This window comes from Prionailurus viverrinus, chromosome F1 (assembly GCF_022837055.1).
Source record: "Prionailurus viverrinus isolate Anna chromosome F1, UM_Priviv_1.0, whole genome shotgun sequence".
Lineage (NCBI taxonomy): Eukaryota > Metazoa > Chordata > Mammalia > Carnivora > Felidae > Prionailurus > Prionailurus viverrinus.
In genome coordinates, this window is record NC_062577.1 from 1771264 (window position 1) to 1787714 (window position 16451).

Genomic DNA, 16451 nt, shown 5'->3' on the forward strand with positions numbered 1-16451 from the left:
TAATGTTTATTTTTGAGAGAGAGAGAAAAAGAGTGAGCATGAACGAGGGAGGGGCAGAGAGAGCAGGAGACACAGAATCCGAGGCAGCCTCCAGGCTCTGCGCTGTCAGCCCAGAGCCCAGTGCAGGGCTCGAACTAATGAGCCGTGAGATCGTGACCTGAGTCAAAGTCGGACGCTTAACCTACTGAGCCACCCGGGTGCCCCTCAGGCCCTTGGCATTTTAAGCAGAGGATCAAACAGCCCCTTGTGCTCTTCTGATGCGTAAGCCTGTCATCCACTGGACTAATGGAAAAGAGGATAATACAGAAGATGAGCTAGAGTGGAGAGAGAGAACGCACAAAGGGATGTCAAGAGATTGGGTGGCTCAAGACAAGAGAAATGGAAGGTTAACTTCTTACTCCTTGTCAGAGCACAGACATCCATCTCTCTTCTCTACCTGTGGGGTACCTGTGATTTCTGGCATCTTCTCCAACCCTTGTTCTAGACAGTGACCCTCTGGGGACACACAACCATCCATCCATCAGAAAACCCTTTAGAAGTGTCTTTCACGTAAGGAACCACCAACACTGCCCTGTGTGTATTTTACACCCATAGGTGTGTGTGGTGCTGAGTAAATGGGTGCATAATGACCCCGTGTGAGAAATGCCCCGAAGAGATGAGTAAGTGGCTAAGTCCGAGGGATCGGGAAGTTTCCTGGAGGAAGACACAGCAAACTGACATTTCCCCTTGTTAGCTCTTTCTTTTTAAAAATTCCGTCAGAGTAAGCTGATTTTGGAAGAGCCTCTCATGTGCTGTATGGTGCAGAAAAGATGTTTACATTTTGGTTTGATCCAAAAGTTAACAAATTAGATCTGTCTGATCTGGTTTTTCATTGGTGGATTACTTTTGGTAAAGTCCTGATTATGCTTTAAACATAAGTGTTAAAGTTCCTGTTCCCCACCCCCAAATTCATACCCATTTAATGTTTAAAGTTTCAAAAAGAAAACACAGGATCTTTTGTCCCGTCTTTCCACCCTCCATTTTATGCATAAATATGTACAGACGGTACTCTCTTGGAATTTAATGTGAAACACATGCCCTTAAAGCAATTTAACCAGTATGTGTTCAAAATATGTGCGTGTGCACCAGTTTATTTCCTGATTGGAAACTGCAGTTTGATCAGATTTTTAGAGGAAACGCCAAGCCATAGGTTGCCCTACATTTCACGGAAGAGCTCTTTAGAGCAGTTGGAAGGGTCTCAAAGGACCGAACGCTTTTTCGTACATGACATCTTTCATATAAACCTGATTTAGAGAAATTCGTCGTCACTTGTGTTGCCCTTTACAGAAACTATAACAGGAAGTCAGCGTCCCTTTGTAGTCCCCGGTTCCTCTCGAGTCTACACTCTTGATGGGCTTTGCTCTGTTTTGTCCTAAATGTCCATCTCCAGCCCACCCTGAACTCTGGGTGCTCGTGCATACGCAGCCTTGGCTGGGACGTGTGACGGGCCGTTTCAGACTGAGCGCGGCTGAAACAGAGCCACTGGTCTCGCCCCCGGGGCTCCCGCAGTCACGCCTGTTTCTTCTACAGCCTTCCTCGCGTTAACGAATGGCAACTGTAATCTCATTCGGGCCCGCGCTCGAACCCGATCCGTGGCTCTTGCTGCTCCCCTGTAGGCTGTCCGTGAGCAAATCCTGTTAGCAGCACCACTCACAGCCCCCCGCTTCTGCCACCGGCACCCCCGGCCTCCGGTCTCACGGGGCTGCTCATTTCCTCTCCTTCCGGCCTTGTCTTTCTATAGCCCCATTCTCTACATCACAGGAGAGTGATCCTTTCCAAACAGAAATCAGATCCATTCATGCCTTGGCTCAGAAGCAACCCAGTGGCTTTCTGACTCGTTTAGAATAAAATTTAGATGTGGCTCTAAATCCACACAACATCTAGCTGCCTCTCTGATCTCATATCTTACCCCCTCTTCTTCTCCCTCACTCTGCTTTGCCCATGCCAGCTTTCTTGCTGTTACTCTATACCTAAGGATATTCACACCTCAGGGCCTTTGCACTTGCTCTTTCTCGTGACACGAACCTTCACCACTCCAATATGCACATTTCATTTCCACAGCTTCTTAGGTCTCTGTTTAAATGTCACCTTATGCTAAAGAGCTTTCCTGAGCACTTTTTCCTCTGTCCCTTGGCCTTGTTTCTTCCTTAGCTTTTATTCACCTGTGACATTTTTCTATCCTTGAGTTTTTATCTGTCTCCCCCACTAGGATTTAAGCTTCATGAAGGCAGGATCTTTGTTTAATTTCTTCACTGCTCATCCCCAGCACCTGCCTGAGACAGCGATGTGTGGCCAGGATCTAGATTTTCTGATTCTAAGTCAAGGCTCTTCTCATGATTCTGGGTGGTTGTCCATAGGTTTTGAGGTTCCTTGAGCACAGTGATTCCATCTTTTATTCCTTTTGCCCCACCACCCCTGTTGGGTATAAGACCATGCTGTCTACTCTGAGGCATCCCGCATGCCTAGAAAATGCTGTGGCTTGACAGGAGGACTTTCTGAGCGCATTGTGGCCCGTCCGCTCAGATCACAGGCTCTCTCTCGGGGTGTACTTCCCTCTTTGTAGGAGAAAGACAGGCTGCTGTTACTCATCAGATACACAGTACCTGGAAACTGCAGGCGGTTTGAGGAAAAAAATCCAATGTGGTAGGAGTCTGGTTCTCAGTAAATAGATTATGTGTATTCTGAAATTTGAACCTTTCATGTAACTGTGTGTAACTTCGGGGGAGAGGATTAGACTGAAATTAATAGGCCGTGTGCTGGTTTAAGCCTGAATTTTTGTGCAGGTTGTTGATATTTTTGCACTTACCCACCTGACGTTCCTGTGGAAAGTGTGTTCCAGGTACATTCTTTTGCAGGTGAAAGAACATCCACGTTTGGCTTGGATCTTTCCAAAGCAGCTACTAAAAGCACTAGACTCCTGCATCTTCCTTTGGAAACTTCTGTTCCCTCGCCTGCCACTTTCCTTAGGTGACTCTGGTAATCCTGGTGGTGTTCCCCCTTGTTTTTGCAGGTGATCTGCAACTCCTTCACCGTCTGTAATGCGGAGATGCAGGAAGTTGGCGTTGGCCTATATCCGAGGTAAGGCGAACGGTATCTCCCTTACTCCTTTACTGGGAGGAGCGACCGTAATTCCCGCCAGCTCCCCAGCCCTGCAGAAGGTGTTAGAAAGACTATCGCTGCGGCGGGTTCAAGAGCAACGCTTGAAACCTGATGATAAACGATAAGAAAATGAAGAATGTGAACTTTACAGGGAAGAATTGTATAACCCCGTTTTATATGCTGTGGTGTCAACAAAGAGCTTTAAGCAGAGCTCAGACCTAAATTATTGGCCTCAGGAACCTGAGAAGTTGGGGATTGTGGCTGCTGACAAACGACAGCCCGGGATTTGGTCCCTGCCCGGGTCTGACGCCGCAGCCCCCTGGGCGGAAGCGCACGGTTCTCGTTCCGCGAGCGCAGTCCCGCCTCGCTTCCGTTTGTTTGCATGCTGGGAAGGTCCGGATACAAACATAGCCCTTCTTATAGTTAATCGTGAGCCTGAGAAGTCGGCTTCTTTTCGTATTTCTCACAAGCCTGAAAAATCACAGGTCTGTTGGTGAGGGTCGTCCGAAAGCACTGGCACAGCTGTGCCGGTTGGGTTGGCTGTGTTGGCACCGCCTGGTTCCGGCTCGGCCCCCACATGCTGGCGTGTGCCGTGTGCTTCCCCTGTCTGTCTCATCTGTAAATGACTCTCATGAGATTAGCGTGGTGACTACATTTGGAAAGCACGTGCAAGGGCCAGGAGGGTGCCCCCTGCACAGTAAATGCTCACTCGCACCTACTCTGAGTACTATCGGATATGGTGCAGCTTAAACCCAGTCCCCTTCCCGGATGGTCACCGGCACTAAGACGCCAGTGTCGTGGCCCCGCACACGCCGGGATCTAGACAGCAGGACGCCGCCAGCGTTCTGTGTAAGAGGGAGGACTCGCCTCATGCCCCAGCGTGGCCGTGCGCGTCCTGCAAAGGGGCTGCGTGGACCAGATGCCGTGTGGTGGGGTCCCCGGCTGCTGTCTAATGAGACAGCCGTCCCCCGCGTTCACCCACAGAAAGGACTCAGAGCACGCTTCCCTAAGTAGCCTCCGTGTTGTGTCGGGGAGCATTTCACTGTGACATGGGCTGGTGACAGCTCTGGGCCTTCCCCCAGAGCACTCAGTCCCTGGTGCACTGTCAGCCTCCCCTGTCCCCGCACCCCGGGCTGAAGTGCCTTCTGCTCATTATCATTATAGTCATGAAATTTACATGTTGGACTGTATCTGCTGAGTGACGGTACCCCGTTTTTCCTTCCTGCAGTATGTCTTTGCTCAATCACAGCTGTGACCCCAACTGCTCCATCGTGTTCAACGGGCCCCACCTCTTGCTGCGAGCGGTCCGCGACATCGAGGCGGGAGAGGAGGTAAGATTTCCCGGCGCCTGGCCTGCCCTCGCATCAGAGACCCTCTCGCTCTCCATGCGGCCCTTCCGGAAACCGGTTGTGCCCGAGGGGCAGCTCCTCATCATCCCCCTGCTGGGGAGAGGAGCCGTAACGGTCCACCCAGCGACCCGTGTGCCCATCAGTACTTGTCCAGGATGACAGATGGACTGTCTCTGGGTATCAGTAGCTCCTGTTGTTCGTGTGCCAGAGAGAGAGAGAGTGTGTGACGAGCGTACATGTCCCGTGTGTGACGCTCCCTGCCCCCTCACTCTCTGCCAGTCGTCATCCCTCCACGGGCAGGAGGGCAGCCGGCTTGTGAATGAACCCCAAGGGCTTACTTACTCCCCAGGCCACTCCTCACATTTTGAAGGTGACTCATTTTCCCCTTCATGCTAAGAAAGTAAGCAAATTGCACTCTTTCAAGTTGTCATCGGGCCTTTACAAAGCCTCTCTGCGTGATTGTTCAAGCAAAGATGTGACGGGGAAGAGAGGCCAGGGCGTAGAACCTTCAGCAGTGACTTAGCCTTGACCCTTTGGGTTTGTAGCCTGCCGCACCGGCCTCGTTTGCAGAAGCCCGAGGTCTCAGGAGGCAGCTGAGGGTGAACGGGGGCCCACACAGGGTTGGCATAAGCACCACCCTGAATGCGGGGTTATCGGTGTCTATGCTTGTGAGAACCCACTTTCCTTCTACCTCCCAATTTGCTAAAGTGGATGTTTATTGCAAGGAGAGCAGAGTATCATACTCTCTTATTGCATTTATGCAGGTAATAAATAAAACCAGCGAATAAAACCTGAACTCAGAGGCACCAGATTTTACGTAGACAGGGAACTGGCTTTCATAAGACTCCTTCCAAAGGGATTTTCAACCAAATGAGCTGTTATGCAGCCACTTGCCAAATTTCCAGCTTTTAGGAACAGTGTACTGGGGTTATCTGTCAGTGATGTGGAGAATCTCGTGGTTTTTCCTGGGGACACATGTGACTTCAGGGCGGCCGAGAAAGGGATCTGTGCATTTTTGACAGCGTTAGTAACGGAGCTGAAGGCCGGCTGCTGCTGACGACGCTGCTGCCGATATCATGATGATTTTACTGAATTAAAATAAATCGGCCACGTGAGAAGCAAACAGAAAAACCGTTAGAAACTGTCGCAATTCTCAGGAACGACAAAGAGATTTTCTCGTGTCTTGTTTTCTAGGCGTGGCTGCCAATTATTTTCCTGGGTTGGTTTTCTTTTTTTAAAAAAATTTTTTTTTCAACGTTTATTTATTTTTTGGGACAGAGAGAGACAGAGCATGAACGGGGGAGGGGCAGAGAGAGAGGGAGACACAGAATGGGAAACAGGCTCCAGGCTCTGAGCCATCAGCCCAGAGCCCGACGCGGGGCTCGAACTCACGGACCGCGAGATCGTGACCTGAGCTGAAGTCGGACGCTTAACCGACTGCGCCACCCAGGCGCCCCAAGGGTTGGTTTTCATTTAGTTGAAAAAGCGTCTTGTGTTTTGGTGCTTATTTCACTTTTTTTCACGTAAATCTGTGGAGCAACGAGCAGATCCCTCCTCCGGCTTCACCCAGAACAGTTGTGCTCAGCATCGGGCCCTGCAGACTTGGGTATTTTCCCGCCGGGCACTTACCAGAGCGGCTTCTCCTACCAGAGAGGCAGGATTCTCCCTACAAGTCCTTTTCTACCATCCTGTTCGGAAGATGATGTGGTGTAACTGAGGCTTAATTCACATACCACGTGACGTAAGCTTCAGGTGGGCAACGCGACGATGCGCCGTTTGCATCTGGTGCGAAATGATCACCGTTGCACGTCTGGTTAACGTCCGTCACCACACATAGTCACAGAACGTTTTTTTCTTGTGATGAGAACTTTTAAGATTTACTCTCATAGTGACTTTCAAATGTGCTTCGCAGGATCGTTACCTATAGTTGCCGTGCTGGGCATCACAGCCTTAGGACTTCCTTTATAACCAGAACTTTCCACCTTTATAACCGGAACTTTCCACCTTTTGACCCGCTTCACCCCACCTCTGGCAACTACCAGTCTGCTTTCTCTGTCTGTCGATGAGCTGGATTTCTTTTTTTCAGAAAATAAAAATTTCCCCACCTCATCGTGCATGCCTTGGTGGGTGACATTTCTCTGCACAGTTGTCCCCCGCCCCCATTTTGCATACCCTTCCAGGCCCTTTCAAACATCATCTTGTCGATAAAGCTTTTCCCGATGTCCCAAATTAAAGGAAGGTCTTTCACTTTGAGATCTCCTTTACGGTGGTTATTAATATTTCTGTGCAGTTATTCTGGCTCTTTTGGTGACTTCTCTGTTTGCCATAAGCTTCATGAGGACCGGACATCGTGTCTTACTTCTCTATCTCCTTTATCACCCAGCACTTGGCCTTGCACCCAGGAGGCATTTTGTTACTCGTTGTTGATTTTACTTCCTATTAAATGGCCCTTACTGTAAAGACCAGGAGTGCTTCTCACCAAGGGCACTGTTGACATTCTAGATGGATCAGCTGTTCATCATTCACTTTTGGGTCATTGAAGGCTGGTGTCCTGAGTCCCTCCTCAGCTAATGCCTGTAGCCACCTGCCTCGAAGAACTAACATACATCCTGCACATTTAAAACTGGCAGAGGTGGGCCAGAGGGAGAACCAGGAGAAGAGCTATTTTGAGGTGGATTAAGAGAGGTAATTCCTTTTTATTGTGCAAATAGTTGCTTTTGGTAAGTCGGGTAAGGAAGTAAATTGAAGAATTTTGGTAATTTTGGGGTGCCTGGATGGCTCAGTTAAGCGTCCGACTTTGGCTCAGGTCATGATCTCATGATTTGTGAGTTTGAGCCCCACATTGGGCTCTGTGCTGACAGCTCAGAGCCTGAAACCTACTTCGGATTCTGTGTCTCCCTTTCTCTGCCCCTCCTCTGCTCGCCTCTGTCTCTCTCAAAAATGAATAAATGTTAAAAAAAAAAAAAAGAATTTTGGTAATTTCATAGCATCAACTTTGCATTTTGGCTTTATTGCCCATGAGGGCACCCCAGTTTTATTATGTGCTCAGTGGGATATAAGTACCAGAATGTAGGCTCCACGAGGAAGACTATATAGTGTCTATAATAGGGAAGATTCTTAATCTATGTTTGTTGAGTGAATGAATAAAGCTTGTTAAAGACAACCAGAAGTGGGATAGAATCTTAGAGCCATTTTGAAACTATCGCTAATTTTCAGGTATATCCCATGGGCCCCACAAGGAAAGTAACACGAAAGCCAGGCACTGCCAGTTTAAGATAAGAGCATCTTAGACCCAAATGAGGAGAGTTGGGAATTTGCACAGTCTCCACAGTAACAAAGGTCACCATGGAAATTTCTTACCCGCGACATCTCCTCACATAAAGCCACCCTTCCGACCACTTTTGGACCATTTCCCTTGAAACCAGCACCGTTTACAACACTTTGCTACTTAAGGATTTTCATTGTGATGTTGAGTTGTTAGGTCTGTTTGGTTTGGTTTGCTTTGGTTTTGCTTTTGGGTTTTTTGTCTCCTCATCCAGCAGTGATGTTTAATTAGGGTTTAAGGCATGGTTCACGTGCTGGATTGCTGATGGCTGCTTCAGGGTTTTGTTACACTATGAAATGTACATATCGGCTGGCAGTCTTCCAAAATATGGATCAGGGAAGAAAGCTGGACAGTCCGGGGCACCCTTGTGGGAATTCCTCGTTAGTAGAGGCTGTAGCTGTTACGAATAATGCCAGCATTTTCAGGACAAATGTGATTTGCATGAGCTGAGTATATCAGTGTCTGTAATACTAGTTTTGATCTAAAGCGTTGTGGGTTTCAGGCAGTGTGTTTCTCCTCTCAGTCATCTTTGCTTAGGTGCTAAGTCACTTGACAGATTCACTGCATACTTAACTGGGTGTCATGTACCGCGGGGGGCATTGGGAACACAAAGACGAGTAAGACCCACCCGTGCTTTCGGGAGCTCGAGGTATAATGGAGGAAACGGACACAGAACAGAAAAGAGTGAACAATAACAATATAAAGAGGACAATGGTATAAATACGCATAGGGCTTTGTAGACATTCAGACTGGGGGCACCCAGGCGGTGGTAAGGGGCAGTAGCGGGGAGCGGTTGAAAAAGGCTTCCGTAGAACAAACTGAGGGTGGCTGGAGGGGAGATGGGGTAGGCTGAATGGGTGATGGGCCTTGAGGAGGGCACTTGTTGGGATGCGCACTGGGTGTCGTATGTAAAAGATGAATCACTGGGTTCTATTCCTGAAGCCAAGACCACCCTGTCTGTTAACTAACACGAATATAAATAAAAAAATAAATAAATACAAAAGAGGGAGAGAAGAAGAGGTTGAAGTGAGCCTGTCACTTGAAGGATGACAACTGCCAGTACTTGTTGCTAATGAAAAAAACTGAAGCTTTCAATTACAAGTCAGTATTTTGGAAGACCTGTATCCACCACCAGTAGCATGAAGCCCCCAGATCTCGAAAGACTTTCCCTGCGATACTGGTGGCGATGGCAGTGACTTTTTTTCATATTGGATGATGAAACGTGTCGATATCTGGAAGGTTGCCATAGTTCAGTGGACCGATGCGTGATGTTACCAGATCACGCTTGAATAGAAGATCCATGCCAAGTTCGACCAGTGGATTTGAACCTAACTGAGTTCAAGACATTTACCTATGTGATTTTAGATTCCACATTTCTACTAATCTTTAAGAAACTACCTCTTGTAAAATGTTGGTGTAATACTATAAAAGAATATCCGTGGTAATTATCTGTGAAGGCTATTAAAATATTCCTGCTTTTTCCAGTTAAGGTAAAAACAAAACAAAACAAAACAAAACAAAACAAAAAAAACCCAAAAAACAAAAAACTTCCAGAGAAGTAACTCCTAGACTCTCGAAGGACCCATAGAGCTCAGGTTGGCTGAGACAGGGAAGGCGTCCTAGACAAATGCACAGAGGCAAGAGACGGAATGGTGACTTCAAGGAACAGGAAGCATTCTTCTCAATAGACTGAAGACTTCAAAGGTGACTGGCAGATGAGGGAATATGCAGGGTCCAGACATTATCATAGGGACCCGTGGGGCCCGTTATGGCGTCTGGCCTATAGGAGGTCCTCATTAGATGCTTGTGAAAGGGATGGGGACGGACAGTGGGGCACCGTAGAAGCAGAGGAGTTGTGTGATCAGACCTTGCACGTGTAAGCAAGTGTGGGAGCACGAGGGTCAGGTGGATGCAGTAATCCAGGCGCGAGGTGACAGTGGTGTCCTGAGGTCGGGAGGCATTCACCTGGTGGCTCGTGATGAGGGATCTGAAGAGAATAATGCTGGAAGCTAAAATTGGCAGGATTTGATAATGGCTGAGTACAAGGGTGTGACAATGAGAAGAGAAAGAATAACACTCAGGTTTGATTTTAAAAAAGAAGTGAGATTTGCCATCTTTCAGTTCAGAGCCCGTATCGGCAGAAAAATTTATAATTGTGACAGTGTAATTCCAGAAATGGAAGCGAAGTCTAATTTTAATTTGATCTTTTTACCCACTCTGTTGTACATAATGAAAAGATAGGCTTCATGGAAAAAGGGTTCATTTTGCCTTGAAATTTTCAAGTAAGCAGCATGTCCGATATCCAGCAAATATCTTTCATGTTATTACTCTAATGTTGGGATGAGTTACTGCCTTTCCCATAAAAACTGCTCTCAAATGGCAGAGCAATGGTCAGTGGCATTAATATTTTAATGCGATTTTGTTCTGTGCCATTAAGGCATCCACTGATCAATGGCAGAGTTTCACAAATACGTTCCTGCTAAATGAGCCCAACATTTAGTGAGCAGATTCTTCATTGAGAGCAGTGAGTCAGTCTTCAATAAAGGTTTTTATCTTTGGCTGATAAAATGATTTAACTGTCATTACCAGTTAGGAATCTGTGTTTTCTCCCCCAAAATAGGAATAACAATGTTTTGCCATTGAGACCTTCAGTTTTCACACAGTGTATTTGGTGGCATAGAGGGCACACAGGAGGCACGGAGGCGGGGAACGGGGCAGTCTTCCCTGGAGAAGTGTTTTGGAGCCAAGCTTGCGGGATGAGAATGCTCTGAAAAAGTGGGTAGTGTGGGGAAGGCACTGGCTAGCCAGGGCAGGGAGACGCAGCACCCACTGGCACCGTGTGCCTTGTTCCAGAGGCCTAGTGGTGTGCGTGCCTGAAGACGGGAGGGTGTCTAGAGAGATACTGAGGCAGAAAGGCAGACTGAAGAGCAGTGGAGAAGCCCTTGTGTGCCTTATCCCCGCCGGCAGCGAGAGGCCATCACCAGTCTTCGTGTAGAGACGTGATCAGATGTGAGTTTGAGGAAGCTCTTTCAGAGCGGTCTGGAAGACGAGAGGTGGATGGCGGGCAGCAGGGAGGCCCGTTGGAAAGCCAGTGTCCCAATAGCGGTAGCGGTCGCAGGCAGTTACGGCGTAGTGAGGGAGGCTGGTCCGAGTCTGTTCGTTGGGGTTAAATGATATAACTAGTCTCCTGTTGCCCGTTTGCCTCCTGGCACGATCACTCAGAGTTTTGGCCCTCGCAGTTTAGTCTTGGGTTAGTCAAGGTTATTTCTCTGGCCCTGGATTCACTGGCTTCCCACTGGGCACGTGGTACTCTCCCAGTAACTACTGCGAGTTGATCTGATCTGCTGGGGGCGGGGGGCATGACTGAGAGCCATCGGGGCAGATGGAGACTTCGAGCCCCAGGGTTAACCCAAGAGGGAGCACGGAGTTCATTTCGTTTTACCATCACCTCATTTAAGGAACCCGGACCCTCAGAGCCTGTTAAGACCAGATGGATACGTGTACTGCCCCAGACTTACTAACGGGCGGTTTCAAAAGTGTGGTCGGAAATGGGTTACTTGGAATTTGGAACACAGTGTTGTCTGTAAACAGGAAGAACTCGCCTGATATCATGGCCATTTGCATCTCCCAGGCAGCCCTGGGTGCGCACCACAAAGCAAGGAAAAGGACTCAGGGAATGAAAAAGTGGCCGTGGTCCCGGCTAAAGGAGCCCAGTGGTCACAGGACGCTGCTGAGTGCAGACTTACGCGTTTTAGGGTTGATGCTGGCACAGCCCCCCAAGAAGCGAATCTCCCCTTGGGCCCGCTGAAGTATGAGAAGTGGCTGTGTTGTAAAAAGAGTGTCAGGCTTGAGTCAAGGGCTGTGGGTGCAAATCCCAGATGGATCCCAGACCTTTGCTGATTTCCACAGTCTCACGCTGCCTCTCTCTGGGAGTGCCTAGCACATAGCGGATCCTCGATAACACTGTCGAGAGGATCTAGAGAGAGACCTGGCCAGCCAGACCTGGCCCTGGCTTCTGTCACCCTGGTGATGGCCACGGTGGGTGGGACAAGGGCTGGCAGACTGAGGCCCACCCAAAGTGTTGTTTTCTGTCAAGAGCCCTACCGTACTTTCTGGCACGTAAGATTTGGCTTGGTAGACGTGAGATGCTTTCTATTGAGTCTAAGAAAAAGCACGTGGGATTTTTTTTGGCTCTAGGGAGCTTTAGTTACCTCCTTCAGCAGACGGTCCTGCCTTCTTCCACTCCTGCCTACCGCACCTGCCCCCATGATTACTTTCTAATGTAAAAGCAAATAAAGGAGTATTTTATACAACATGTCACAAGCTGACATATGACACTGAAAAGGAAAAACTAGAAAAGGGTGAGGGAATGAGGGACCCTGGGTGGGGCCGGAGTCAGGGTGTTCTTTTAAGCAAGGGAGGGTCCAGGTTAGACCTCGGTGAGGGAGGCCCTCATAGAGGGTTCTGGGGGCAGCGCCCCGGGATACATCCTGTGTCGGCCTGGCACGTGTGAGCGCGTGGGGACAGGAGGAGTGAGGGCTGGCCAGGGGAAGGAGTTCAGAGAGGGAGTGGGGCTGGTGGTGGTTGTTACTAGTTCTTATCCATTGCAGACTAATATTTTTGTAGAACTTAATGGCAAAAATTACTAGAAAAATGAAATTTTAAAACCATAGGAAATAAAAGTCTAATGTTTTATTATTAGAGTCCTGTAAAGTTTCTCTTACCAGGTACCTGTAGAAGTTTCTAAATGTTAGCTTGCGATTGTTTCCTGACTTTAGCACAGAAGCACAGGCTGAGCTGTGCTGTAGGAATCCCTCATCAGGACTTGGCCTGTAAGCAAGAGTGGGGGTCGTTGGAGTGTTTTGAGCACAGGGAAGAGCCTATCTGTCTTGTGTTTGAAGAGAATCACTGAGAATCACGCCTGGAGGGTGGAGTGCAGGGGACACGGGGAGCCCTGGAGGGTGGAGCACAGGGGGCATCGGGGTCTGTTGGGGGAGCAGGGAGACTGGCAGAGACTTGCGTTTTATGGGTCAGAGAGGAGGGCGACTCAGACCTGGGTGGTCACATTGGAAAAGGTAGAAAGTGGTGGATTCCTGGTTTTGTTTTTAAGATTGAGCCCACAGAATTTCCTGGCGGATCAGGTGAGGGCGTGAGAGGGAGAGAGAGGTCAAGGGTGACTTTGGGTTTCTGCTTGAAGGACACAAAAGATGCATTCCTGTCAGCGGGGACTGGGACGGCTCCAGCCCGGGTGGAACAGGCCAGGGGACTCAGCGGTTCCATTTTGTTTGTTTTGAATTAGACTTTGAGTGTATAGATGCGGCCGAGTGAGGCATGTGTGGACATCGTGACGTTGCCTGAAGACCTGTGACTAGAAGGGGAACCTGAGGGCTACAGAGAAACATCCTAGATGGTGTAATTACTTAGTTCGAAAGTGTCCAAGGAAGTCAGTTTGAGAGCCTCCCTCCAAGATCACATGCTGACATTAATTCTCCCTACTTGGAAGTGGTTTCTTTTTTTTCCTATCTCATCACAAGAAAGAAAAGAGTCTCCAACTTCAGAGGCACCAAATTGGGTTGACGTTTCATCCCATGAGGCAGCTGCAGGACTGGTCAGGATTTAAGAGCCATCTGGGTGCATCAGTCTGCCACCCACTTGGGGGCCAGGATTGATCCACCTTCTCTCATTGCTGGCGGTGATCGATTTTACTGCCCAACTTTAGTACTACCAAACACAACAGCTCTCGGTAGTCTCTTATTTGGTGAATAAAAAGTGATGTGTAAAAGTGTAGAGAGGTCATGAGTCCAGTTCTTTATAATAAATATATAATATACATGCGCTCACCACACAACGGATGCTGGAAGTTAATGGCGTTAGAATTTTACATGTGATTATTTGCATAGCGAGATTGTTAGTAGTGTCTTTCCTCTTGCACTTTTTGGTGTGTAATAAAGACATGTGTTGCTGAAGGGCACGTGGATGGCTCAGTCAGTTGAGTGTTCAACTTTGGCTCAGGTCACGATCTCGCAGTTTGTGGGTTCGAGCCCCACATCAGGCTGTGTACTGAGAACTTGGAGCCTGGATCCTGCTTTGGGTTCTGTGTCTCCCTCTCTATCTTCCCCTCCCCGGTCATGCTCTGTCTCTTTCTCTCTCTCTTTCTCTCTCTCTTTCTCTCAAGAATAAGTAAACATTAGGGGCGCCTGGGTGGCTTGGTCGGTTAAGCGTCCGACTTCGGCTCAGGTCAGGATCTCACCGTCCGTGAGTTTGAGCTCCGCGTTGGGCTCTGTGCTGACCGCTCAGAGCCTGCAGCCTGTTTCAGATTCTGTGTCTCCCTCTCTCTCTGCCCCTCCCCTGTTCATGCTCTGTCTCTGTCTCAAAAATAAATAAATGTTAAAAAAAAAAAAGAATAAACATTAAAAAAAAAAGTGTTGCTTAAATAATCAGTAACCATTTGTTAAAGAAAATGAGCACCACAGCCACGTGACCCTCTTCTCTCTGGCCCCCCCAGCTCACCATCTGCTACCTGGACATGCTGATGACCAGCGAGGAGCGCCGGAAGCAGCTGAGGGACCAGTACTGTTTTGAATGTGACTGTATTCGATGCCAAACCCAAGACAAGGTATGTGTGTGGAACCAGCTCGGAACATCTCCCAGGAAGGACTCCTGTGGTCTTTCAGAGAACTCAGCTTTTATTGCGTGAATCCAGAAGGACTCTCAGCGCGGAGGGGGAAACTAAAAAGATGCGTCGTGCTGCATATATTTTAGCCTCTTGAACTTTTATCCCCCACGAAACAGTGAGAGGTTTGCTGCCAGGTAAGGATCTAGAGAGCTCAGGTTCTAGAGGGCAGAGAGGCATTAAACGGGTCATTAGGACACTGAGGCCAGGGTGCTGTTAGAGCACACAACGAGAGGGTCAGGTGACCTTACGACCGGTAACCACTACTGCTTGGGAATAAGCGTACCAAGTTGCAGCCTGTGTTTTATTTCCTCAGGTTTGTTCTGTAAGGCTTTTTGCCGTAGCACTTCGTCAGACAGAGATCACTTATCCAGCAACTTTGTCTCTCTGAGAAAGGAAGAAGGGCCAAAAAAATGCCATAAAGATAAAGAATGAGCTTTTGTCCTGTACTTCCCTCACGTCGGACCTATCTGCTTTGAGTTTGCACACAGTCGAGGGACCTGATTAAATCTCACTTTGGTAGAGTATTCTGAATTTGTTGGAACTTTGTAATCCCAGTGTCGTTTAACTCAATAATTGTAACTTAGGAAGTGGAACTCAGAACGTTCACAGATCTGCCTGCGGGAAAGGACGAAGCAAAACGTGGCAGAACCCAGTCTCAAACCCAGATCGTTTGACCAAATCTAGCGTTCCTTCCACTGCCGCAGCCATGTGTGGTCTCTGGTGGCAGCATTGATGGAGAGAGGACCGGAGCTCATTCTAATGATGCAGGAACCCATGAACATGATTAGTTTTTCATTAAAAAGAACTTTTAGAAATAAATGAGCTACATGGGAAAAGTTGGAACCCCTGCTCATAGCTCCCCAAGATTCATTCTACCTCGGTGTTAGCCTTCTGCCACAACCAAGCATGCTGGAGTTCTAGAGGATCCCTTGGGATTTTTCCCCAGACCAGACCCTAATCTGGAGTAGCGGGAAGCGAGCTTCCTTCCCGCCAGCACCCTCGGATGGGAAGTGTTGGACTTAGCGCCTCTCCCATGCCATCTGTATTGTGTAGACCTACAAAAAATTTGATTAAGTACTTATTTATTTATTTATTTCCAGAATTGGGGTCATGTTCACTTTTGGTGTTTGTTCTGGTTGAAACCTGGCTAGAATAGTATATTAGGGAAAGGTTGAGCTTCAAATAACAGATAACCCAACTAAAACTGGCTTTGGTAGGTATGGTACATTTGTCTCCAGACTTCTGGAGAAGCAGTCTAAGACAAGAGCAGCCGCTCACAGGCCTCATCACAGACCCAGAATCCTTCTGCCTTCCTCTGTACCCATCCCTACACGTGTCAGTTGTCCTCATGGCCCTGGGGTGAGTGGCACCCTCAACGCTGAGTCAGTGTGTCCAGCCTCTGGACACGAAAAAGAAGGCAGAGAACAGAGGAAAAGTTTCCTGGGGATTTCCGCCTGCATGTTATTGTTCAGAACTGTGTCGTATGATCACCTTTACTGTGAAAGAGGTGAGGAAACTACATTTTAGGTTTTCAGCCTTTGAATTAGAGGAAGACGGGAGAGGAAGGTTGGGAATGGCTTTTGGGTAGCCTATCCACGGTATCCGCCATATTCATCGAGACTGTTTTCTTTGAGCTAAAAGTTTGTCTAATACTGTATTAGGAATCCACAGAGAAAGAGCACCAACAGGGTGTGTGTCTGAAAAGTAGCTGGGACGGGGGGTATTTATGAAAAGGATTTGGCTCATGTGATTGTGGAGGCTTGGAAGTCCCAAGACCTGCAGTTGGTGAGTGGGAGACCCAGGAGAGCTAACAGGGAAGTTCCGGTCTGACCCAGGAAGAGCCAGACTTCCATTTGAGTCCAAAGGCAGGGCAAAAACAGTGTCCCAGCCCAAAGGCAGTTGAGCAGGAAGACTTCCCTCTTGCGGTAGGGTTAGTCTCTGTTTTAGTCAGGCCTTCAACTGA

At 48.3% G+C, this 16451-nt stretch overlaps 1 protein-coding gene across 8 annotated transcripts in view; it reads left to right on the top strand.

Annotated features, from left to right (window-relative positions):
• The window catches only part of SMYD3 (SET and MYND domain containing 3), a 706268-nt gene that overhangs the window by 550434 nt on the left and 139383 nt on the right, over positions 1 to 16451 (top strand). For all 8 annotated transcript variants that reach the window (XM_047841253.1, XM_047841252.1, XM_047841254.1 and 5 more), the window contains 3 exons: positions 3050 to 3117; positions 4367 to 4469; positions 14318 to 14428. In XM_047841253.1, coding sequence (XP_047697209.1) covers positions 3050 to 3117; positions 4367 to 4469; positions 14318 to 14428 — 282 coding nt within the window. The remainder of the gene's footprint in view (positions 1 to 3049; positions 3118 to 4366; positions 4470 to 14317; positions 14429 to 16451) is intronic.